Below are 25,306 nucleotides of genomic sequence, written 5' to 3' on the forward strand. Positions count from 1 at the left end.
GGTAATTTTTCAAATTAATTTCTCTACTAATTGTAATTTTCTCTTACAGCTTGAGCCTAAGTGTGATTTTTGAGGCGAAATACCCAAAAGCAAGTTTGTAAAAAAATGAATCCGCCTCAACAATATAGAACTTATGTATGGCAATGTCCAACAAGCGCAAAAGGTTGAACCTCCTTGTAGAGAGATTTTAAATAAATCCAAATTTCTACGTGGGATAAAGGCACATGTTTATTATTACTCAGATGTACTAACTTCAACTTAAAATGTCTGATGTAATAGCCTTAACGGTTTACCTATGAAATAGACTGTTTCAATAAATGCAAAAATGGATGAACTTGATTACACTAAATGGGACGTCTTCTAAAAAAACAAAGACGTTCACATTAACATTAATATACAAATATTAGACAGAAAACGTTGGAGGGAATTGAAAATTGTTAATATTTTCGGATTTACGACGAACGAAGCCCTGTGTGTTTGACCCATATTTACGTCCTGACTTCCGGACAAACTCAAACCTGCAAAGAAGTGAAATATACCTTCACCAAACATAACCCAAGCAAACATTCTGCATAAGTGATATACCTCTGTGGCCGTTATTTACGTTTCGCTTCCCTTATTTGACTCAGGTAACTAATAAATAAAACATGGACTCGCTTATGCTGTAAAAGGGCCAATTTTCATTCTCATTAATTACCAACATGATATTTTTGGGATAAGCTTGTATAAATTTGTGGGGGATACTTGCTTTAGCTAGCGATTTACCGGATATTAAATTTGTGTTGTTCTGATTTTGGGTGCGAAATCAGTAGACGTGCGAAAGGTCAAAAATGACGAATTGTTTCCATTCTCTCGGGCAATAAACTTATGCTTAGTTTTTAGGCCGGCTATTTGCTTAGTTATAACGCAAAAGTTGGTAGGATATAACAAAAATAGTCACGAATTTATTATTGACGTTAATATTAAACGGTGGATTGAAGATATGACTAGCTTGTTTCACTTTAAATTGCGTAGTTAAAATTCTAATGACGTGCTAGCTTTATCTTAAGACCTATTTTACTCTGGAAAACCGTCTTGACTAAACGCTCAAGACTTTTTCAACATTTGGTGTAATGTCTTATGATTTTACAACAAATCAAACAACATTAACTTAATGAAATGTAGCAGAAAGCAATTTAAGCAACGAAATATTCACGTGGCAGGGTTAAATAATCCAAAAGAACCATAATAGGAAAACATCTCTGTAAGGCATTATAAATCTAAATAAAACGATTAATGAAGGTACAGATGTGTCCATCAATCATTAAAAATGTTTCAAAGATTAGTTCATTTACATATATGTTACGGTATGAATAAACTTTGATTTGGCTACAGTATCAAAACAGTCAGGCTTTCGCGGCATTCATTGTTTGAAACTAGTAAGTTTCTTCAATCTTTCACGCACAGTGGTCAGAAACATGTAGAAGAAACTTTTTCCAAACGAAATATCCAAATTTAGATCAAAAAATATTTTTAATGTGACCATTTGAGAACAAAAAGCACTTAACGAAAATAAACATTACGCAAAACATCTGCTAAGGACTAACGGCTTATTACCTACTTCAACAAAAAGAAGAACCAATTGCCTAAACAAGACATGGCTCCAGCCGATTGCTAATACAAAAACAGCATAGATAGAAAACATCTCAACCCCCAACAGATCGCTAGTTGAAAAATCGCATAATTTCATTATTTCTAAAAATAACGCTATATTTCTATGAAAATAATTACTGGCAGTAAATTTAGAACAAACTCAATTTTGCTAAATAGAATTCAATAAGTTAAAAACACTTTGTGATCCTATAAATGTAACTAATTCAAAAAGGAGTATTTCCCGTCAATCGTATTTGTTTTAATTATTAAAAACTTTGAACAACTAAAAATAAAATAGACCAACTTCAATATTGTTTTAAAAATGTGACAATTACAGGGTCTGGTAAAGTTAATGAGATTGCACTGCACTGAAATGCAATAGTTGAAAATCGATTTTAATTTGGTGAATATTGCAAATTCTTTCGATATTGGATGAAATTTCGAGGGGATTTCAACGGAATTGCCATGTAAAAAGGCACTTAAAAGCACAATTTTCGTCTCTGATATTTAACTGAAATTAAAGGTTATTAAATTAGGCTCAAATTTTACAAGCGCGGTGGCCTCGGGGCCGAAAGATTGAATAAGTCGGCTTTTTTTTAATTCTCTCACACTCAACTTTAAAAACTGGAAGAGCGGCCAAAACCTTGTTAGGCGGAGGTCGCGGCAAAGTGAATTTATGACTCCGTGTACCCTTTTGCACGACACCTAATAAAACGCCCCCAACCAGACTAATTGAACGCCTAACTTATCCCTTAGCGCGTCGAAAGGCATTATGGAACATAATTTATCAAAATTTGAATTTACTTTCCCGGGTTACTGGCTTTCCGAACTTGACTCATAATTTACATGATGTGAATTTTTTATTTTCTTTGTTATTTTGGAAGATACGACACTGTTCAAGCCACCTTATAATTGGTGAAGAATCTTCGTTACATCCAGAAAGCCGGCAAAATAATTTCGGTTTCAATTGTAAAATATAGCCACTAATAGAGCATTTCATAATTCGAGCCTTTATGACACACATCTCTTTATATTAACCACGTTTTTCACAATTTTAGTCTCTACATGCTTATCGTGCATCCGCGTACATAATTTAATTAAATGAGAAAAGAGTCTAAGAATATAATTTAACACTATAATTTATTGTATTAAAATAAAATCTTCCTCAAAGCTAAGAACACAAAACTACTCTTCTTCATTGAAATAAGGTGTCGAATTTTATAAAGAACAGAAAATGGCATGTTAAGTTATCTCCTTACTCTTCACTACTTAACCAATGTATTAACACAATAAACTCAACTGGACGCAAATATCCAATTTAACCATGTGACCAAACACACTGTGACCAAACAAACCAAGTCCAAAACAACGCAAAAATAGATATGGAACTTTAAACCTATCCCAAGTATTCGCTGGAGGATAATTTCTGGAAGAACCCTCCGGGACTGGGATTCAGTAACATAGACTCTGATTAAATTGCTGTGTAGTGTCGGCCCCCCGATTTGAAGGTAAAGCAAATTTTGAAAGTTTTTTATGTTTTAAGTTTTTAGAAGGTCTTTATAAAAAGAAGAGTAGATAGTAGATGTATGAGAAATTGCTAAAAAATTAAAAGCTATCTGTACTTCCCCTGTCTGTAAAGATGAAAAATTAATGAAAAAAAGATACAAAATCACAATCTTACTTCGACATTGCTGGTGATAAGAAGCATTAAGGAAGTCGCATATTCGCAAAGGTCGTTTTTTTAGTGCAACCAGCTGCAGCATTGTGTATTTATAATAAACCGCCTATTTACGTATTATATACAAAACTATGCTGACGCTTAATATTCGCAAATAATTTAATGGACATTAAACCCTGTAATTGATCTATTTAATTATGCATATGTACGGCTAATTTGCAGCATAGATTATTATAAAAGCAATGCATTTCTAGCTAATATCACACAGGGGCACTAGGGCTATCTAAACCTCGATTACAAACGAACTAATAAACACACGAGTCTATAGATACATATTAATTGTATTAGATTTTTTCTCCATTGGTATTTCTTCTTCTTATATAGTCCTTATAAGTACCAAACTAACAATAAAAACTATTAGCTGGTTAAACGACCAACGCAACTTTTTCCAAATTAGCTCAGCTAGATCATGAAATATTGAATACATTCTATGTGTCAAATATTTTGCGATTATTTATTATTTAATGACTATTGTTATGTTATTAGCATTAACAGAACATAAACAAAAACCTTTAATTAATTGCAAGATAAAATTCAATGTTGAAATTTGATAAAATGAAACGCGCGAATTGCTGAAGTGCCAAAAAACATCTGCGCCTGTATATTATATGGAAAATAAACGCTAAAAACATACGAACCATCAGCAGCATTAGCCAAAATTCCCCGTTTAAATCAGTTGGCTTTCATAAACTTCTGCCGACATACTAACACAACAATTTAAACCAATTTACTTGATGATGGCCTCTTAATGCCTCTACTTATATTTGATATTATACTTGCCTAGTGATTTATTAAGTGAAAATTATAATTACATTGCAAAACATCTACCTACAAAGAACAAACAACAGTCTTAGTAGGAATTATTGTGAGACCTGAAACTATACAATGGGGAAGCCGACCGAAAATGAGTTGAACACTGGGCCTAAATTATGTCATTGAATTTATCAAATAAAAACTGTCGATGCCGATAAGTTTGATAGTTGCGATATCCATTATATTTCTAATGATTCGAATTTTCGTGCCCTGGTCCATTAGAATTGTTAGCTTTTTAACTCGAAAATTTTCCTTTGTACTTAAAAATATATGTTGTTTAAACATTTATCAGGTCGATCAAATGATATCTCATTCAGTAGGGATACTCACATACATATCTACGAGGATACTGGTACTTCCATTTGTAGTTAACATGCAAATTATCTCTATTGCTAATAATGCAGCTGGTTTATTTTCGGGTGAAACATGTGTATCTGCCACAAGCATTAAAACAATGCTAGTTTTGCACTCGACAAAGCAATGACAAATACTAATTTAAATGTTTACAGTAATCAGCATGCATGTTATTGGCAGGATGTCGATTTATTCCACCAACAGGCTTTAATACAATAATTTACTTAATTAGCGAAGTGTGCCATGCCATAATTTTGCTAACTTACTGTCAACAATGGAAACGAAAAGCAAAAGTTATATTTCGATTTAAAAAAATTGCCTTATAATGAATTACGCACAAAATTGAGTTTCTCCAATATACGTTAAATAAATGAAGTGATTCGAAACAATCGTTAGAAATTGTTGTAAATAAGGATTCTAGAATAAACTCGAGACTGATTGTATTTCAAGAATCGTTATATTAAAAAATGAATGTGAAACAGAAAACAGGATAACATTTGCACATCCATGACACGCAGACCATATAATAGACATATATTATTATCGCTTTATACGTAAATCCACAAGGGACCCACCGCTTACAAAGGCGAAGTGGCAAGCAGTGAAAACGCTTAGTTTTTTTAGATTTTACTATAATGTAGGTTTACTAACATTTGTCTCAAACGGGCTTTGGGGTTTACAGGTTTACAAAGGCAAAATGTGCAGAAAGACAATATTTTTACTATCCTTTCATACATTTTTCCGTTGAATGATGAAACACTTCTACTTTATACTTTATTGTGATTTATTTTCCTGACTGCGTGTAATTGTTATTATATTTTTTCTTTCCTGGGTTTCAGTCAAATTGTGAAATAAAAATGTTCATATTGTTATATGAAACAAACGATATGAACTTTTTTATTTCACATTTTGCCTGAAACCCAGGGAAGAAAAAAATATATAAACATTTAAGTATACTTTATTGCAACTGAGGTGATGTTGCAACAAACTGCAGTTTTCCACAAAATGGAGTCAAATTGCGTTGGACATGGGAAATACTATAGTATAATAATTCGTCTTAAGCCGTTTCTCTCAAAATAACGACATTTCCTGTTTTCATGTTGAATTTCATTATTAATTGATCTTGAGACATTCTATAGTAATTGAATTGGAGTTATTTGAATTGTATTCGAGCATGTTCCGATTGAACAAGAAATGGTTCCTGGTTTAAACTACTTTAGTTTGAAATTGTACCTGTCTTGAACGTCTTCGTCCGGTTAAAAACTTCCTTCCTCCTGAGTATTGTCCCTTTTTAAATGTTGAATGTTCCTTGAATTCATTTGATTTAATGATAGATTCAGTAACTTTTTGTGAAGGCGGTTGGATTGCTTCCTCTCAAATGCAATAGTCGCTTCCCAAACTGCATTTTTGGCGCTTTTGGGTGCGTGTTTTGAAGTATGATAATAAGTCCGAATCGTTTTGTGGAACTCCATAACTTTCACAGATACAGTTTCAGTAAAGCTGTTCAAATATGGCAATTTTTACCATAGATTTGAAAATGACAAAGATCTAGACCTTTCTTTCTGTTTGCCAACGCAAAAATGAGTCCAAATAAATGCTGCATCGGTTATTTATAATTGTTCTCTGCAGAGGATAACGCCATACTATGAGACTCAATTCGAACAGAAGAAACAAGTGATGATTACATGATTTAACTGGACCAACTTTGTCATTTCAATACCGGACATTGTTATTTGGTCAACGTAATGGCGAGGAACGGACGTGCGTTGATAATTACTCTCTATTGTTTGTTATTAATGAATCATTCCAAGCAACATTACACATTGAAATTATGTTATTAGAAGTAGATTAAAGCACAGTAATATCTATGAATCGCATTTCAACTAACAAAATCAAGTTGTAATTGTAACGGTAAATGAGTAGACTAGACAAATCGCATTTTAAGTACTGTTATGAATGATAATTGAATCAATGTTTTGTCTAAAAAGACACAAAAATATTATACAGCTCTACTATTTCGGCTATTTAATTTTCTTATGTAAATTCCAAGAAATATTTTATGTAACTTGATAATTCGATCAAAATAAAACTACATGCCGAACTGAAGATTGATGGTCATGTGCTGCATTCTAACTAAATTTGTTGCTGTGGGTCGGGCAGTCAATTTGTTCCTTTCGGACAATTGGCAAGCTAACTAAATTTAATCCAGATTTTTAACTGTCAGTCCTTGTTTGTTATTCGCCGTGAATTTTAAGTAACTTTTTATTGGTGTTGAAAAAAAGTCGATTAGGGAAACGATGAAAGTTCGTCAAAATATATTTTTAATATGAAAAAATCGGATGAAAACCGATTCGGTGAAATGTTTATTAGACAGCCGTTCCGATACGACAATCTCCGAAAGTAAGTATTTATTTTCTTGGGTATTCAGTCGATTCGAACTTAATTTAAATAATTTTGTTGAGTTACCTTTAAATTTTGAAACACATTATTGGATTTGGATGAGACCGATGTAACGCTATTATAATGAGAATTTTGCGAACATTGTTTGTGCGTGCCACAGAAGGGTAAAAGTAGTTGCGATTATCGCGGCCAATACAAATGAAATAGTTCCTGTACAAAAAATGGACAATATATTAACGTAATAAGGGACATAACCGGATTTACAATTGTATTGTATAATTCTTATCACAAATTACTTCGACAAATTAATAAATGCACAAGTCATTGTAAAGGAAAATGTAGAAAACAATTACGTGTTTAAGTTAAACAGGAAAACAACCGTGCTGCAAATACAATTTTTTTTATTAGATTCTATGAGTGGTGAATGAATAATTGCTTATCAATCAATATTCGTTTCAAACATGAAAAGCTTCAGAAAATTAGTGGACATCTGAAAGAATTCTGCCGTTCATTCACTGTGGTTCATAAGTACTAAAGTTTTTATCAAAATTAAAAAAAAAATTAATAAAGTTAATTTTGTATCAGAAGAGTTATTTGACTTTATAGACGCTAGAGAATTTAGGAAATAAATCTGTTACATGCAGCAAATTCTCGATATCCTTTATGTCAGAACTCGTATACTGATGTTAATATACTGGCAGTAAGCTGATAATATCAGTGATAAAGTCGTCAATTTATCAGACTATTTAGGTAGACAGTTTATTAAGATAAAGCAGGTTCTGGAGATAGTACTTTCTATTATACAACTCGCCATTGTTCCAATATAATGGATTAATATTTATGTATTTTCCCCGGATACTAAATAGAAATATCAGTGACAAAAAAATTGCAGTTGGCAAATTAATTGGGACTGATAATTGTTCGCTTGTGCTTACTGATTAATCAACTTTAAAAAAATTTCATTAAAAGCACCTAAGCAAAGTAAGCCATAGTTTTAAGAAACTGAATATTACCCACTTTCATCTCCCTAAGATGGACATTGAAGACTTCACGATCGGTGCTCTGATAAATTTCCGTTCTTACGTATAGTATTGCAAGAAATTATACAAGGATATATAGAATTAGAGAAAGCAGATACTTTAATAACCCAAAAAACAGTCTTCACTAAAAAAATCGATCTACGGGGGACAATATTCCGTTGGCCTATCCGAATGCCCTATACAATGCGTGTAATAAATACACCGTACAGGAATAATATATGACGCCATTAAAACGATAACTTACTCTGACAGGTTAAACTCGATTAACAAATATTAATTATTATTATGTGCAAATTCGAGTTTATCTTTTGCATGTGTATTAACAGGTCCTGAATAAATCAACTGTAAATATTCTAGAGGCAATTTATTATTTGGATTTCCCATGTTGAGAGCAGATAGAATGCAACTTGGCTGGGCCATATCAGTCTCCCCACAAATGATATATTAGTTTCCATCTTTTAAATAAAGATGCAGAACAAATTAGTACTACTGCTCTTCATATATTATACAAATAGTTTCCGGGACGCACACGTTTCGTTTTCCTGGGGTTTCTTGAAAAATGTGCACCTATTTTTAAAGTGTACTTTATAAGAATTAAATGGGACCAACATTGATTCAAGAAACCCAACGTGGCAAACACAGGTCGACTCCCTCTGGGATCCAGCCATCCGAGAACTATACAAAAAACGCCTCGAAATATATTTTTTAATGAACCAGATTGGTGATCTAGATGACAACAATACCATATGGAGTAAACTCAAACCAAACATCAAAACTTCAACCATAGAAGCTGTTGTAACAGTTAGACAGGACGGAAAATAAAACTCATTGGTTCTGCGAGGAAGTTAAGAACCAATGCAAAAAAAGAGAAGCGTATATCAAGCATCTAACAAGGTGAACAGATGAGTGGTACAATGAATAGAAACCGATTCGGACTGAAACTGGCATATTGATCAGCCAAATTAAAGATGGATACTAGGAGAATTTTTCAAAAAGATTAGAGAGGGATTTCTACAGAGTTCAGAAGCAGATGTAGCGATTCTCTAAGGAGACAAAAGAAAGAAACAAGTGAATTAATACCCGTTAATCAGATAGGTAAGGAAACATGGACCAGCTACTTACAAGATCTATATAAGGGTGGGGAAGCAGCAACACCACAAGCCCCGCCCAGTATCGCAATTTAAAATTGTATTGTATTACGATAAATGAGTCCGACATTAGAAAAGCACTAAATAAGCTCAAAAATAGGAAAAATGAGTCAAGATGATGTCACTAACGAACTTCTCAAGTATGGTGGCGAAAGATTGATTCATGAATCTAAATTCCTAACGCAACAAATATTTGAAAATCAAAAAATTACTGACGAATGGAGAAAAATACGACCGTCCTGCTTTATAAGAATCGCGATACAAAGGAGCTTGGGAACTACAGAAAATAAAATTTAATGTCTTCCACGTGTTCGTTATTAGCTAGATAACCGAAAAGTCTATAGAGTACAATAAACCAGCACACTTCTGTTTTACGGACCTGGAGAAGGCGTTTGACCCGATGCGTTTAAAAGATATAGTGGATCTCCTGTATGACGGACAAATACGGATTTTTATCATTCGAACTATTGAAAATATTTACCGAAATAACCGAATACAGTCAAAGATAGACAACAAACTCACAGAATCAATTATGGTAGAAAGGGGTATACGACAAAGAGACTCACTGAGCCCATTACTATTCAACATTATTAAGGACGAAAGAATAAGACAAGTTCGCCGGAAAAGCGAATATCAAAAGGGAGGTTGAGAGGTAAAAATCCTATGCTACGCTGATGATACAGTTTAGATAGCGGAAAATGAAGATGATCTGTATATGCTTCTTTATACATATAACACAGTTACAAAAACGCTCAGGATGACAATATCAATATCTAAGACAAAATGCATAACCACATCTAAAACACCTCTGAGATGTAAATTAGTGGGAACAGAAAAAAACAGAGGTAAGAGCACACGCAATCAAAGCAACCAGAACGGTTGCAGTAATGAACTGCACAATATTTCGTCGCACCTGGAAACAGAAATAAAAGCCCGTATTTACAAAACTGCTATTAGACCCATATTGAGACTGTTTGGCTCCGAAACATCAAAAACAAGCCAAATTATGGAAACAGGAAAGGTGAAGATAATTCAAAGAATAGCTTGAAAAATATTGCGGGACAGGGAAAGAAGTATCAGACATTATAAGACTGGGTGCTGAGTAGAAAAATTGAATGGAATGACCATATCACACGCATGACTGAGGGACGAATAGGGACGATTGCCAGAGAAAAATCACCTTCGGGGAGACGAAGCACAGGAAGGCCACGAAAATGTTGGAGTGACAACCTCCCTCCATAAAGCGATTTACGATGAAGAACAGTGCCCAATTGGACGAAAGAAGAATCAGGAGAAGAACTTGGCAAATATCATTAAATATCTTTATTACCTTTTTAAAATTCCATTTGAACATCTCATCATATTCGCATTCCTCACGTGCAATAAAATAATATTCCTTCATTTTAATAAACAAATCGGTAGAAAATCGTAAATCCTCATATAAGTCTTCTGCTATTCATGACTGGCAAATAATTCCAAAGAAATAAAAAAACATCTTGAAACCCATCCAAAAAATTCCAGCTCGCTAGCAAAGCAGCTGGATCAATCGGTAATATTATAACGAGAAGCCCCGAGCGTGGATCCATCAGCTCTGTCTTGGAAAATTCCAATTTTCCTCGTTGAGCGATTTTCCCAAATTGTTTCTCCTATAACGTAATACGACGTTGCCGTTCAGCCAAGTCATTTCGTGCCAAATCCCACATATGACTTGTTAATGTCTGATTCAAAATTGGATTTGCCAAGTCGACATGCATATATGATAGCTTTGGGTTTTTGCGTCTGTGCTAGCTAGATAAAACCAAGATTTTCGATGCGATTAAAGAAGATAATCTAGCTACAATACAGCTTGCATTTCAAATGGGTTAAAAATTTCGATCTATCGGCATTATTACGTTGAAGGGATAACCGCCGAATACTGTTATATTATAAACAATTACAAATCAAATTCATTCCTGGGTTTCAGTCTTTGTGTTTTGTCTCTATTTATCAATCAAAATACGTTTCGGTGTATTTTTCCACCATCATCAGTTATTATGTGTAGCGTTGTTGCTGCTTTAAGCCTTGACATGCATTTCAAAATGCATGCCAAGGCTTAAAAGCTGAAGAAAATCACAAGCTCTTTCTTAAAAATATGAAATATCTTAGAAAATGGAGCTTGGTTGATTAAAGGATACTGTGAAAATCGTGATGAAAGAGAGACAGTCGAGACTAACAGCTTCAACCAAAAATACAAAAAGTGTGTTGCTTATTCTAATCCCAGAACAAAACCAAATGTTGCAAAATAGTGCAATTGGGCATTAAATTATTAGTTTGAAAAATACCAGTGCTTTAGAGCTAAAAAAATGCACAAGTGTTCAAGATAATATATTTGAGTCAACATTTATTTGCGTGGTAAAAATTGGGCGATGTGTCAACAGTGTTTGCCTCGTTTGTTTTGCTGTTTGTTTTTGCATTGGGGTATCTTTCGATCTAGCCGATTTGAATTTCAAAAGTAATTGTCCTTTTCTCGAATAGGCCGTGTTTATCGTTATTTTCTGGATATACGAGAAGGCGTATACATACGTATTAGATTTTTCAGTTGGTTCGCATGTTTTCCGAGATTTATCGCCGATTCTAAATTCCACATCTTAAGCCAATTTAGAATGGCCTTTTTGGAATTGTCTATCGATAACATTCTCTCGAGTGCCGTATAGAAATGCCGGGCGTGTATTGCTGTACTGAATTCAAGGCTTTAAAAAGATGTATGCAACATCTAATTGATACTTTGGTGAAATTTCCATTATATTCAACTTTAAAAACATTTTCTCGATACATTTGATTGATTACAAATTGATGACTGATCTATGAAATTCTAAATCTGTTCCTACGAATTTCCTGCATATAATTTGAGCGTTGATTGACTAGGAACATATGGGAAGATCCAATATTTCTGAAAATAAATCATCATTCCTGTCCAGTCCCTATTCGCCTGCAAGTTGTCAAATTTATATAAATTATGTACATGTGTGATACCCCTATTGATTAATGCCGAGACTAATAGCGACATATTGTTTATAGCTAATTGATCCATCAGACAAGCATTCCAAATTGGATCAATGCTTCTATGACCAATTTGATGTCACATGAACTATTACGATGTAATTATTGACTTGCGTATTGAAAAATATGCTTAAAACGACAAATTTTTATTTAACGAGAGTTATTCTACTCCTCAATATTCGTAAACAGGACAGATAGATCTGGAGAAATTCTTTGTGGCTTCTTTTTCAGAAACTTGATGTTCAGGTAATATACTTAATTACTATAATTTTGATATATCATGAATTAGTATTGAAACTGTTGGTTAATACTAAAGAAAAACTTATATTGTCCGAGTCAACACACAACTTTTCAAAGTGTAAAAGTTTAGAAAATCTGAAACGTTTGCCAAATGATGTATGGTTAAAAGCATTTTCCTTAGTTCATTAATTTGGAAAATGTCACCGTCATTGGCACCTATTTCCATAAAAATAATATACACAAATCTGCATTATTGTCCAACGTCTTAACCATAAACATCACCCGCATACTCAATTAATTTATTGTTTTCATTGTATTGTATTTTTGCGTTGAGTTAACTAGACTAGAAGTTAAAACGGTTAAGAAGTACACAAGCATTGCCTCAAAATAGATGCTTGAATCAAAATACCCTACAGTAACATTGTAAAGGACTAAATCCAAATTACTTATTCCCATCAATCAACTAACTCAGGAACTGTAATCTGTAATTTCACCCACAATATAGCATCGAGACAATCAGTTAAACATCGTTTAATTGTTCATGACACTAATTTGCATAGGTCTATTGATAGCAAATAACCAATTTTACGGGTCTCTGGCAAACGGTCAATGCAGGTGAAATTATACATTGGTTTGCTATTACCATAAAAGAGATTAGACACATTTGCAAAAATCTCTGTGGAATAAATCGACTGCAATTTGATCACAGTTTATGTTAGTAAAATTACAAATTAAACGATTTTTATATATGTGACTATCACAAAAACGCTAATTAAATACATCGGGCAAATACATTAAAATACCAAATAAAAGCGACCGGAATAAATGACCAAACGTTTACTAGCAAAACTTTCAGATTGTCACTCACCAAAATGATATTGCACAAGATAGAATTAAGATTGAATATATTCTGAAACCAGCACATTGTTCAATATTAAAACACTAAAATATTTTTTGTATTTCAGGTTACGGCAGCATTGCCCCCAAAACAGCACTAGGCAAAGCTGTAACTATGGGCTACGCTATGTTAGGTAATTACACATGATTAATTAAAAATCCCAATATTGCAAAGAATCTAATCAATTTTTCGAAACAATAAAAAAACAAAGTATATATCTAATTTGAAATATTTTATTTATTAGGTATTCCCCTTACTCTACTATACCTATCAAGCGTCGGCTCTATTCTAAGTAGGGTAGCAAGAGGAGTGTTCTCAAGAGCTCTTTGCTGCTGCCTTTGCTCTAATTGTGGATATTGTTGCTACGACGAAAAACGGATGGCAGAGAAGGAACGAAGAATGAAGCGAAAGAGGCAACAGGTAATCGAAGTATGTTTTATCAAATTTATATGAATAGTAGAAAGTATAATCTAAATGTGCTTGTGCCTAATAGAATATAAGTTGGCTTTAGCTTTCTTTGCATCTATAATTCAACAATGATAAGAGTCAGTTTTAAGAATTGTTTGTTATTACAAGCCTTTGTTAGAAGCACCAAGGATTCAGACCATGTACACATGGACATCTTAAAAATTATACTTCGCGAATTAAGTTTCTCCGTTAAAATTTTGAAGTTAAAGTTTGAGAAAGCGATACAGACAACAATACATTTTTGCAAAATTTTTTGAACATGAAGTACTAGATGAACACTATCTAGTGTATTGAAGCAATAAAAATCATCTAAGCTAATTAATTGAAGTATTAGTTAAGAGACTCTCAAGTTCCAAATTAAGTGCTTCCTCTATGACGAACCACTTGAGTTTAAAGATGATCAGTGAATGCAAGAGAATTACTAACTGGGAGGGTTTAGGATCTGGAAGGTATTAAACATTTTACAAAAAATTACTTTAATGATTGCTGGCAAAAGACTTATAGTTTTTTAACAAGGTTGGAAAGGTATCAAAAGAGTATGGAATCTCATTTTTTGCACTAAATAAACTCAAACTATTTCTCAAATTTTAAGTATTACTCGAAATGACTCAAAATGGAAAAATGGCAAGACATAGACATTTTACACAATCCAACCCGTTGAGCCAAATTATTAGCGGTTATCAAAGCCTAAGAAACGCCCTTGGAACTTTTTTATTTTCTCAGCATAATCATTTTTTCTCGAAAATTTCATATGAGCAGAGAAATCAAAAATAGTTTTGATTTTAAGAAAGCACTTATTGCTTGAGCCATTATTTCTTTAAAAATATACAGAAAGGGACATGAGCGCACGTCACTGGTTTTAATAATTTTGGTTTATTATGTGATTCAATACCGTGTCCGTTTCCGAGAAATCATAAAGTCGCATTTTTTCTTAAATTTTTAATTCCCTGTTGATACACTAGATAATAAAGGAAGCGTTTCCGGCGTTTACAAGAACTTTTTTGCATAAAATTAAATTTCCTTATGCATAGTTTTGATTTGAATTTAACCCGTAGCACCATGCATATAGCAGAGCGTTTACAACGACACCTAATTTTGCCTTGTTTACGTAGATAGAATGTTGAAGAAAATGATCCACAATCAACGATTTTAGCACAAGTCGATCGAATATTAGGTGTAGTTCGTAACATAAAATCTGGTCTAATTTCCCTTAATTTCTGATTAGCAAGTGATGGAATTTTATTTCAACGAATGATGGCGAATAAACTAATTGGCTTTTATTTGTTGAAATCAAGAAAACACCTTTTCCAAATTTGCTGAAGGTTGTTATTTGGATGTTTAGTTTATAGTCGCCTTTTTATATATTTCTGAATGAAAAGTAGTAAGAACATGGAGAAAACCTATTTTACGGTAATATTATTCAAACTCTATTTACCTACCCCAATATTTTACTTAAAATAGATAACTCCTTTGTATAAAAACCTCACGAAATTATATATTTTTCCTTTTAAAAGTAAAACTGACCATTTGCTCGATTTGTTATCAAACACACGCAAAACGATGTTTCTATTTCTTATTTATTTAGGATTTTAGAGCATTTCATGACAAATGGCGCGGCGATAATTTGGCAAACGCTTTTCAAACTTGTTCAAACAATAATTCTTTGTTCCTTGTTTTTACCTGTTTTTATTGTTAAATAATGTCCCGTTGTTTTGCCATAAATTTGACAAAGTTTCTGGAAAATCATAATACGTTAAAGCCTCACCTTTATACTGGATTCTGCTGCAATGAATTGGTAACAATACAGTTTCATGTTCTAAGATAAATATGACTTCGCGAATTCAATTGAATCCAGGTTTTAACAACTATTAAAACATAACGACACTGAGTCGACTACAGGGCGAACCTAGAATGATATCGTAGAAACAAAATTCCACCAACTGTAGATGTCATTCTATTGGAATTTAAATCAGCTCACACTGTAGACGCATTAATCTGCAATAAAAGTAGTTCTTCTGTCTTCAAGCCGGATATTTTCTTTGCAGCTGGAGTTGCAACAGCAATTAGGTCTGCAAGAGCCATTCTACGTGCGTTCCAATTCAAGTTACAGCAACAACATCCACTCACCCTGTAGAGATAGTGCTGGCAAAGAAATTGACAGTCTAAGTGGTACTGACAACGAATCGAAGAGCTCTATTCATGGATGGAGTATCCTCGCTCCCATCCTACTGTGCCTAGTTATGATGTTCATATACATTTGCATAGGCACTTTTGTATTGTATAAGTTAGAAAACTGGTAAGCTTTGCTTTAAATATTCCATGGATTCATATCTTGATAGCGTGGCACGGGAAGTAAAAATGACATTGAAAAAATGAACACGATTCGCAATTAATGGTTCTTTCAGGTCCCTTCTAGATGGGTTCTACTTTTGCTTTATGAGCCTAACAACTATAGGATTTGGAAATATGGTCCCGGGCTCTGACCCATTTCCAGACTACGATTCTAGTACCACGCTGTGGTTTTGCTCAATTTACATTATGTCCGGAATGGCACTAACCGCAATGTCATTCAATGTTGTTCACGATGAAATTGTACATAGGTAATTAGAGCACCTTAGTTTCACGCATTTTACGTCTACGCAGATTGTTCTTGTCCAGAATGTTAACGAAACCATGAAACTATGCTTTTTTGAGCTTTCTTGAAGGTTTTATCTAAATTCTATTTTAGAATATAATACATCTTTCAGAAGTTAAATATCAAATATTATTAAAAATGGAATTGCCCCAAACGAACAACTCACTTCATTTTATAGCAATTGCTGACGGGAATATTTCTTTAACTAGCTTGTAATGAACAAAATGACCGATTTTATTATAAGCTCAAATACGAATTCAATCGCGATTGAATACCATGCAATTTCTGTCGGATATTTAGATTAATGTACGTTCAATTGTACGGTACATTCAATATTAACTTTTAATTTATAATTTTATATTAAAGTAATATATTGGTTTAGATTAAAACACCAGCAAAAGTCAGTCCCGAAACTAAATTCAGTCAGTTTTTCCGATGATCTCAACATTAACGACCCATACAACTTAGCGTCATGACAATTTAATCCCCAGAAGAATTCGACTTTCTATCATAGAAATCTTACGGAAGAAACTCTACTCAGTACTGGAACACCAACGTCTGTTATAGGTAAGTTCAAAAACGATAATATTAGTTACGAACTAATGAATAAGTGGGCCTCGCTAGAATTGGGTTAGAACAAAATAAGGAATAATATTATAGATTTCTATACAGGGTGATTCACAACCTTATGCACACAGAGCAGGGGCGTGTAGAAGACCTCAAAACATGTCGAGCTTCTATTTAAGTTTTCTAGATACAGGGTCTTAAAGTTTCAAAAAACATTTGGTATTTTCTCTTAACTCCTACAGTTTATGAGATATTTTGCTCAAATTTTAAGCGTAATTGTTCAGATTTTTTGTGAAAGAAATTAATTTTATAATAAATTGAAATATTCGTTACATTTTTGTGTATTTTTATTTGGATCAGCTTAAAGCCGATAAACCTTAATTATTGTAAAGTAAAATAAAATAAAAAAATTAAATTTTAAATTTGACTCGTCAGCCATCCCTATTTTAACGTCAACTTGCACTTTAAGCTTTCACACAAAAATGTGAACCAAAGGACCCAAAAGAAATATAAAAAATGTATAGAAAATCACCCAGAAACCCTACACGGACTCACATTTGTGCAAATAAATCGAAAACGAAGATAGCTTCTAAAAAACTGCAAGGAATCGGAAAATTCAGTGGCGTGCCACAAAAAGTTCGGGAGGGCAAAAGGGGGTACGCCTCTAGACAAAAGAACACCCTGTACAGTTTCACAACCACTCGCATTACCGACGGGTTAAGGGTCTAAACATTAGACTACGTTATAAATGTGAGCAAAATATCTCATAAGCTGTAGTAGTTAAAGAGAACATACCAATTTTTTTTTAACTTTAACACCCTGGGTCTCGTTAAGCATGGGCCTGGGAAAAAAACTTAAATAAAAACTCGACTTGTTTTAACATTCTCTACACGCCCCTGCTCAGTGGTTATGAATCACCCTGTATTTCATTTCTGTATTATATTTCATTTCTATTACCACCTTTTGCGGAGATACAAAAGATTCATACCAATTATTTGAACAGTTGTGTAATCAATTCAAAATATCGTTTCATTCAGTCTTAAAAGTTATTTCAAAAATATCTTTTAACTTGGCACTTGGCAACTTCTCATACATTTTTTTTACTATGGGAATCGTTAGAGTTGAGACACATTAATTAACAAATTGATTTTTTACTGAGTGTTGGGAAAATAAAAGTTGATATGTTCAGTTCGTTACAATGTACCTGGTTGGTTTGGTTAGTAAATTGAATTGGTTAAAAAGTTTAATTAATATTCGAGCATTTCTGTTTCGACGTAAGTAAATTTCGCAACAATAATTACAGCTAAAGTTGCCGTTGTTAAAAATTAATCCACATCAACATGCAAGCTTGCACCGGGTATCGAGGAAACGCGTAAAAATTAGATTAATATGTATGAACACATTATTTGCACAAAAAAAAACATATGTAGGTACAAGAGAATTTCCAGGAAATACGATATCAAGTAATATCGGTTGCTTTATTAGTTCATTATTCTTTTTAAATTGAACTTTTCCTGAAACTGATAACTTAAGATATGTGCTTAATCCTTATTAAGCCCATTTCTAATCAGCATTTACCTCGCTAGACTAGAGAAAGTTTTTCTTTTAATATGCAAAAAGTATTGCAAACAAATTGTAGGAGTAATAATGCAAAAGTAATCAATCAAGTAAAATCAACTAATGCAAATATTAATTTGAATTGCAGATTTGGGTCATGAATTGGTTCCTGTTACTGTGGGTACTAAAATGCCTGAAGTGATCGATGGTAGCGTACTAATGACTGGCGTGTACACTTTACCTGAAGAGCCAGAAAATGAAGAGAACTCGGAAGGAAACACTCAGATGTAAAAAACTAACTTTAGGTTACCACTCGAAGAGTAGATTTTAAATAGTGAGAAAGTGTAGTAAAATTGAATAAAGATTGCAATGGCAAAGTTCGGGTTTTAATGGGAATTGTAAAAGTGGAAACTGAATATTTCAATTAGCGCGAAGTTTTACAATCATAATTGCACTCTATTTCAATCCAAAAACGTACCCCGTCTAAACCATACTCCGCTTCATTATTTGCTTAGTAATGTTTTCTAGGAAAAGTTATGAGAATCGTTTTAACAGAAATCGAAATATTCCAGTTGCTGAACGATTTCAATCAATTTTATTAGTTGTTGTCAGTAGAGTTCCATTAGCTTGAACAATGTCGACGTCCATTTAAACAAATTGTTTTTAACCAATCTCTGTAATTATGGCTTGAATGTTTGTGTTATTTTTTCGTTACTTAAAAATTCAGCGAAACGCTGTAGAAAAGATTTTATGGAATCTCTCAGACAGTGCGATTGAATCGTTACAACCGAGAAAACATTATATCTTATGAGGGGTATTGCGCTACTCTTTATAATTTCTGCATCATTTAATATCCTTAATGTTGTTCTAAAAAAACCCAGAAAAACGGTCAATGTGTATCTTCAATTTTTCTATATTTTGGTAAATGTATAGTAATTGCCTTTCCCGAAAGGAAATTACTGTAATCGTAGGTATTGATTTTTACACAGGGTTGATACTATTGGTTGATCCAATTAAATATGAGTGTTACATATAGATTTAAGAAAAACATTAGACTTTATTGATTAGTTTTAAGTCTTTTTAGGAAGCTCTATGTATTTTAATATCTTTATATTTTTGAACATATCACTAACAAATTTTGGAGTTTGAAAAAAATGTTCCTGGGCGCGATACCATAACTATATATATTATGACAACAATGACTAATACATTCTCTCAAATTTCATTCGATAGTTAACTCGTAACAATTTAAGCACGGTTGTTTGTTAATAAATTTTGTGTTTTTTAATTAAAAATTATATTATCTCATCACAACAACATGTAATGTTGACCAAACCTTCTCAACTTTCCCATAAATCATACACTCACAGTCACCAAACAATTGTGATTGTATTATACTTAACATGTATTGGGTTTTAAGATTGCAACTTAACATTTGAAAACATGCAAGTATTGGGATGTAACGTAATTTCGTTTTTTCATCAGCTTTATTGCACTTTACTTTCAACAGTCCAATTGGGCAATAAATAAACGTATTTATTAATTTGAATTTTTTAAGTTTTATCAATGGAATTAAATATTTTATAATATAATAGGTATAATATAAATTATACTTCTTAATTAAACCGAGTACCAAAAATGACTTCCACAAACATTTATACCAAAGGGCGAAATTATAGAATATTTATTTAAAAACTGTTTAATTTGATGTGCCAAAAATTGTCCGTGTACACATCTCTTTGACGAAATATGATTGGGCATTGAAGTCCGATGTAATCATTTGCGCGAAAAGTAACCGAGTAAGCAACCGTCAAGTGTAAATAACTTTGAAAATAAAGGAAAAAGAATCCGCACTTCCACACAAGGTAAACATAAATGAAATTCTAAATAAATGTATCGCTAATTTTATTATTTCCAAAGGAATAATGTAAAAATGTAAGAATACTAATATAAATGCTATAAAAGTAATTGTACGATTACTCAAAAATAATAAACCTCGAAGTAAATCCTTTTTAAAGAGTCGAAAAGTTTTCCGGAAGTGTTGCATGGAAAACTGGTCTCATGGTTTTGTAAGAGACTATTTATAGGCAATTTTGTGCCTATTCCAAATTGTCTAACGAATCGTTGGCGAACTATTGTAATTATTCTAGTTTGAGAGTCGCATAATCGGATTAAAATAACCATTCTTGTTTGTCCTGTTAGCCGATTAAAATGACTGAAAAACCACATATGAAACGGAAAAATAATTGAAACCTAAGAAATGTTATTCTCTGAATGATGAGATCACCAAAACCATACAACTTTTGAGTGCTGACGAAAAATGATTTTGTTCAGTATCAAATGAATACGAACACAACTGCTAAAAGCAGAAATCTTCATTAAATACCGTTTAACAAAATCAATTTTCAAGAATTTCAACTATTACCAAAATTTTTATAAATAAATTCCTTGGTTCATTTTATTGTAAATAATTCACAGGTTTTCGATGCGAGAATATGCCGAAATAATTGGTAAATGTTGAACATTTGTATAAAGAAATAAATAAATGAAAATTGCAAATAGTGTTTCTTTCACTTAAACCACCAATAATTATAAAATAGAAAAAGGGCTATACGCAAATCGTTTTAATGGTAAAATGAAGGCAAGTTGAAATGAATGTGAGCTTCTGACTAAAACTTTGAAAATGATTTTGTAATGAAAAAGATTGAAGAATTAGTGAGGGGAGTAAAACAAACAAAAAAACTATTTTATAAAACTCATTATATCCAACAAATTTATTTGACAATTGTTATATGTTTTGCAGTTTTGAGTATCCCATCCTATTTTTTCCGCTTCCTTATACTCAGCAAAATAACTTTCGTCACCATTATTCGTTGACGATGGCCTTAAAGATCATAACATTTTTAAATAGAGCGAGTTCTTAAAAGCAAAGAAAAATAAAACAACTTACGTGAACAGCAAATGAACTAAATCGCCGATAACGCCGTTAGCGTGCAGAGTTGTGTAGGCTGCTGCTTCGCAGATAGCTTTTAAAATGCACTCTTTCCCTGGATACCCTTTTCTGAAAAATAAATTGTCGATGTCATAGGCATTAATTCTAAACCCTAGTAATTCCTCCCGAACTAATTTATTATCCCCATTTTATTCCCCAAAGTTTTCGTATTTATTTCATATGCCCCAAGGCATATCAAGTACAATATTAATGTCACTCTTTTGTGTTTATTTATATTGAAGTCACTCGAATGTGTTCGGAAATAAAATTAATTGCGATTGATTCAATAAAAGGAACAAGGCTTGGTGTGACAAATGTTATAGATTTTCAACCAACGCACTTTTGTTGCTTAGATATTCGGAGTGAAAACATTTTATTTAAAGATTGATATTTTATAGACTGAACATTAAAACTTTAAAGCTTTCACATAATTTACGTAAAGAACCGAGTACGGCTTATTTAACGTATTAAAAAGTATACAGATGATATTAGAGAAGCAATGCATTTTTGTTTTTATGGCCCGATAATTCTAAAATTCCAAAAAAATCCACTTTAAACATGAATATTGTTCAAAGTTTTTCATTTTGTATTTATAAAACTTCAAAAATTCAGCATACAAAGTGACTCATCTTACACACTACATTTTTATGGTTCTGGATAATGTCGGAATCCGAAGAATTATAAAATCAGTTGCATAATAATAATGTTTAAGTACCCTTTCACTTCCCCCCAATAACACTAATGATGTAACGAAATAGCATGCTGAAAAGGGTGACTTTTGGTTTATTCATTTCTTTTCAATTATTTTGAAAAATGCAAAAGAAAACATTTCTAACTCTAACTAACGCTAAACCGTCAATGATGCAAACTATGCAATTTCCTAATCCATTATTTTATCAATTAAATATTTATTTACTTGATAAAAAATAATTAATGAAGTTAAAAGCTGAAAACTTTTTATTAATTAAATAAAAAGTTTTCAGGTTTAATCTTCGTCCGAAGGCCAAAGATGTAGCATAGTTACCAAAACTCGCGTCAGGTAAAAAATTTTCGGCAAAGTACTAAAACTCAGTTATTTTATTTTAATGTATTATTTAAGGCATGTTAATTGGAAACTAAGCATGCGAAACTTTTAAATTTTTTAAAAATTTTAAATAATGAGAAATTTACTTACAACAACAATTTTTCTTTGATAGACTCGTACAATGTCTTTCTACCAAAAGCCCTGTCGCTTACTAATGGAGGAAACTCATAGGTTGTTGTATTATCTGGCAAACTGTAATATGCTTCGAAGAAAACTGCATAAAATAAGTCTATATCTGGAGAGTCTGGAACTGGTAAAGCCAAAGCTGCATAAATCTGAAACAATCAAATTATATTTTGAAAAGTATAAAATGGCCTGACATTGTTTTGGCAACAAAATACAGATCATTTAGTACTTTTTTGTGGGTAATGTGAATTAATTACGAAAAAAATATTGAAATTGAAAAGAACGACACTCGAGTTCTTTTATGGCAAGCGTAAAACTAATTTAAAATAGTAATTGTCCCTGGGAATGTAAACAAATACAGTTAAACCCTTCACTGGCTTGGAAATAATTCAGGATGGTTAGTAATGCTACAGTGTTTCACTTGATAACCAAGCTTGAAAACTTACCCCCATTCCAGACCCCGAAGGAAAATGGTATTTCCAGTTAACTACAGTATAATCATCATCACAAGTTACTATCTTAGCAAGTAAAACTACTATAAAAATTAGGAAATGCCTAAAAGTGTATACAAATTGAGAACAAAATTGTCTTACAGACAATTTAACCAAAAATAACTTACTTGCCCACAATCATTGCGATAAGACGCAGTCAAAGACTATTTTTGAAGACCCATGCATGTGGGAAATAACGGATTATGGTGATGTGTTAATTAAACATACATACAAAATGAAATAACTGTTAAGCAAATCTGATAATCGCTATTTGGACTTGGATTTATTGGTGTTTATTATATTGCGATGAACAAAAGTAATAATTAAATTTGCCAACAACATTTATTCATATTGCATGACGATATGCAAAAATGATTGCTAAAAGAGCAAAAGGGTTCGAGTTCTGGAAAGTTTTATACCGCATTTGGTTAGCTGGCCTTTTGAAGAGATAAGTTGATTATTTTCAGAATATATCAACTAAATTAAACATTTTATAGATGTGTTATTAGTCAATAATTGTGTCTTCATTAGAACGCTTCGCATATGAAAAACTATTGACGATACTTTTCAGCAGCTGCGGTACCGTTTCCAATACCATAATTAAACAGCATATTTGTTTATTGTAATTAGCATGGAGTGTTTTCCGTATTTTTTTTCAAGATATATAAACGCAAAATTATCAATTGAAACACTATTATGGAACACTTACATGACGACACCACTATGACATAACAATCGGCTGACTTAAGATCGCATACATTACGAGTAATTGATATCTATAATTTGAAAATTAAAACAAACTTTCACAGTATTTTAATGTGTGTAATTAATGAAACTCAGTCCGTTCTCTTGACTGGCTCCCTATACTAATCGGATCTTTCGAGTGGAAATAGAGCGGTTCATATTTCTTTCATAAAATAAATTTGAAGAAGTAATAGTGTATTAGGTATTATTAGTTACAATGTCATTAATAAGAATCTAAATGATGTTTTACTTTCCCATTTAACAAAACTATAGTAAAACAAGGTATTTTTGGTGGAACTATTCTCAAGACGAGGATCGAATATATCAAAGTTCAATATTTCAATATTTACGTTATATTTATTTGAAAATGTTAATCATAAGACAAGTGTAACAATTAGAGATACAATATGCTAACTTAATTAGCAAATGGTTGTTAAAGGCATCCGTACGCTTATAACAATTTTACGCAAATATGTAAATAAAAAAAATAAATTATCATTACGTCTTCTAAAAAATGTAGGTGTCAACGTTATAATAAAAAAAAATAGATAAAATCTAAAACATGTCCAAGAACTTTATCTGATTTTAGTGCGTCGACGCATTACGATCGTAATGCGTTAAATACTAAACAGTTTTTTGGAATATTCGAATGTTTATTTAGTTTCATTGTTTTCGTATTTACCTACTTGTACCCTTATTATTACATAAATAAAGCTAACTGTGAATGTTGCTTATTATTCTTTTAAATGGAGAATCTCTAAAACGACATCTTATATAGCCCCTAAGAAATATTTCGCAGTATTAATTTTCACATGTGCATCAGCAGCTTGGTGGAAGGTGTTATGAGTGCAAATTATGATCGCATCTTTTCTAATCTTATAGAAAAGCAGTGAATTTCCAGCAGTAAAATGTGATCCTAAACAGCAATTCAACAAGAACTACGGCTCAGAAAAAATGGTGGTAAATGCAAAACAGCGATCAGTTCGAATGTGAGAACCTGATTGAGTAAAACAGTACCAGCTTCTCTGGTAGATAGATATTTTTGTATAAATCGCACAAACTGAGTTAAATTGGAAAATAGTACTGACGTTAATCGTAGGGACTCGAATCAAAGTAGCTAATAGTTTAAATGATCACATTTGTAGGAATAAGTACTAACAAACACTCTAAAGTAACGACACAACACCATTAGTCCAAAAAGACCGAAATCCACACAAAAACACTAAGACACCGAAAAGTCCGAAAAAAACTCGCTAAACTCAAACATAAGACATTTTTTGCAAGCCATGACAAACGTAACAAAAAAACGAAAATTTAGGCGTGACATCTGTGAAGCGAAT

At 32.4% G+C, this 25,306-nt stretch overlaps 2 protein-coding genes and 1 long non-coding RNA gene across 6 annotated transcripts in view; 1 reads left to right on the forward strand and 2 right to left on the reverse strand.

Annotated features, from left to right (window-relative positions):
- The window catches only part of LOC125504239, a 28,892-nt gene extending 24,241 nt beyond the window's left edge, over nucleotides 1-4,651 (reverse strand). The window contains exon 1 of the long non-coding RNA XR_007281359.1: nucleotides 4,514-4,651. This is a non-coding gene — a long non-coding RNA (uncharacterized LOC125504239). The remainder of the gene's footprint in view (nucleotides 1-4,513) is intronic.
- Nucleotides 1-18,906, forward strand: part of LOC109546439 (potassium channel subfamily K member 18) — a 38,699-nt gene extending 19,793 nt beyond the window's left edge. For 2 of the 3 annotated variants that reach the window (XM_019917397.2, XM_048665936.1), the window contains 6 exons: nucleotides 13,370-13,435; nucleotides 13,547-13,731; nucleotides 15,816-16,066; nucleotides 16,176-16,370; nucleotides 16,788-16,972; nucleotides 18,678-18,906. In XM_019917397.2, the coding sequence (XP_019772956.1) occupies nucleotides 13,370-13,435; nucleotides 13,547-13,731; nucleotides 15,816-16,066; nucleotides 16,176-16,370; nucleotides 16,788-16,881 (791 nt within the window). In that variant the 3' untranslated portion in view covers nucleotides 16,882-16,972; nucleotides 18,678-18,906. The remainder of the gene's footprint in view (nucleotides 1-13,369; nucleotides 13,436-13,546; nucleotides 13,732-15,815; nucleotides 16,067-16,175; nucleotides 16,371-16,787; nucleotides 16,973-18,677) is intronic. The other variant, XM_048665937.1, reaches the window with a different exon arrangement.
- A 2,349-nt stretch (nucleotides 18,907-21,255) lies between these two features.
- On the reverse strand, nucleotides 21,256-25,243 carry LOC109546446. 2 transcript variants are annotated; one of them, XM_019917411.2, is made up of 5 exons: nucleotides 23,351-23,859; nucleotides 23,178-23,286; nucleotides 22,696-22,880; nucleotides 21,480-21,590; nucleotides 21,256-21,413 (listed from the first exon to the last, which is right to left on the reverse strand). In XM_019917411.2, the coding sequence occupies exons 1-5, from the start codon at nucleotides 23,362-23,364 to the stop codon at nucleotides 21,272-21,274; spliced, it is 561 nt and encodes a 186-aa protein (XP_019772970.1). In that variant the 5' UTR covers nucleotides 23,365-23,859; the 3' UTR covers nucleotides 21,256-21,271. The 2 variants fall into 2 exon arrangements, with proteins under 2 accessions (XP_019772970.1, XP_048522087.1); XM_048666130.1 differs by lacking the exons at nucleotides 23,178-23,286; nucleotides 23,351-23,859 and adding an exon at nucleotides 25,126-25,243 and having other exon boundaries at nucleotides 21,257-21,413.
- Between the last annotated feature and the right edge of the window lie 63 nt (nucleotides 25,244-25,306).

This window comes from Dendroctonus ponderosae, unplaced genomic scaffold (genome assembly GCF_020466585.1).
Source record: "Dendroctonus ponderosae isolate FM_Combo_2020 unplaced genomic scaffold, Dpon_F_20191213v2 Dpon_F_20191213_4, whole genome shotgun sequence".
NCBI lineage: Eukaryota > Metazoa > Arthropoda > Insecta > Coleoptera > Curculionidae > Dendroctonus > Dendroctonus ponderosae.

Bases quoted from the DNA above. Each gene is read 5' to 3' on its own strand.
- LOC109546446 (XM_019917411.2), bottom strand. The intron at 22,881-23,177 runs GTAAGTTTTCAA...TGATTGTTTCAG, and splicing joins CTTCGGGGTCTGGAATGGGG to ATTTATGCAGCTTTGGCTTT. The intron at 21,591-22,695 runs GTAAGTAAATTT...TTTATTTTTCAG, and splicing joins ATCAAAGAAAAATTGTTGTT to AAAAGGGTATCCAGGGAAAG.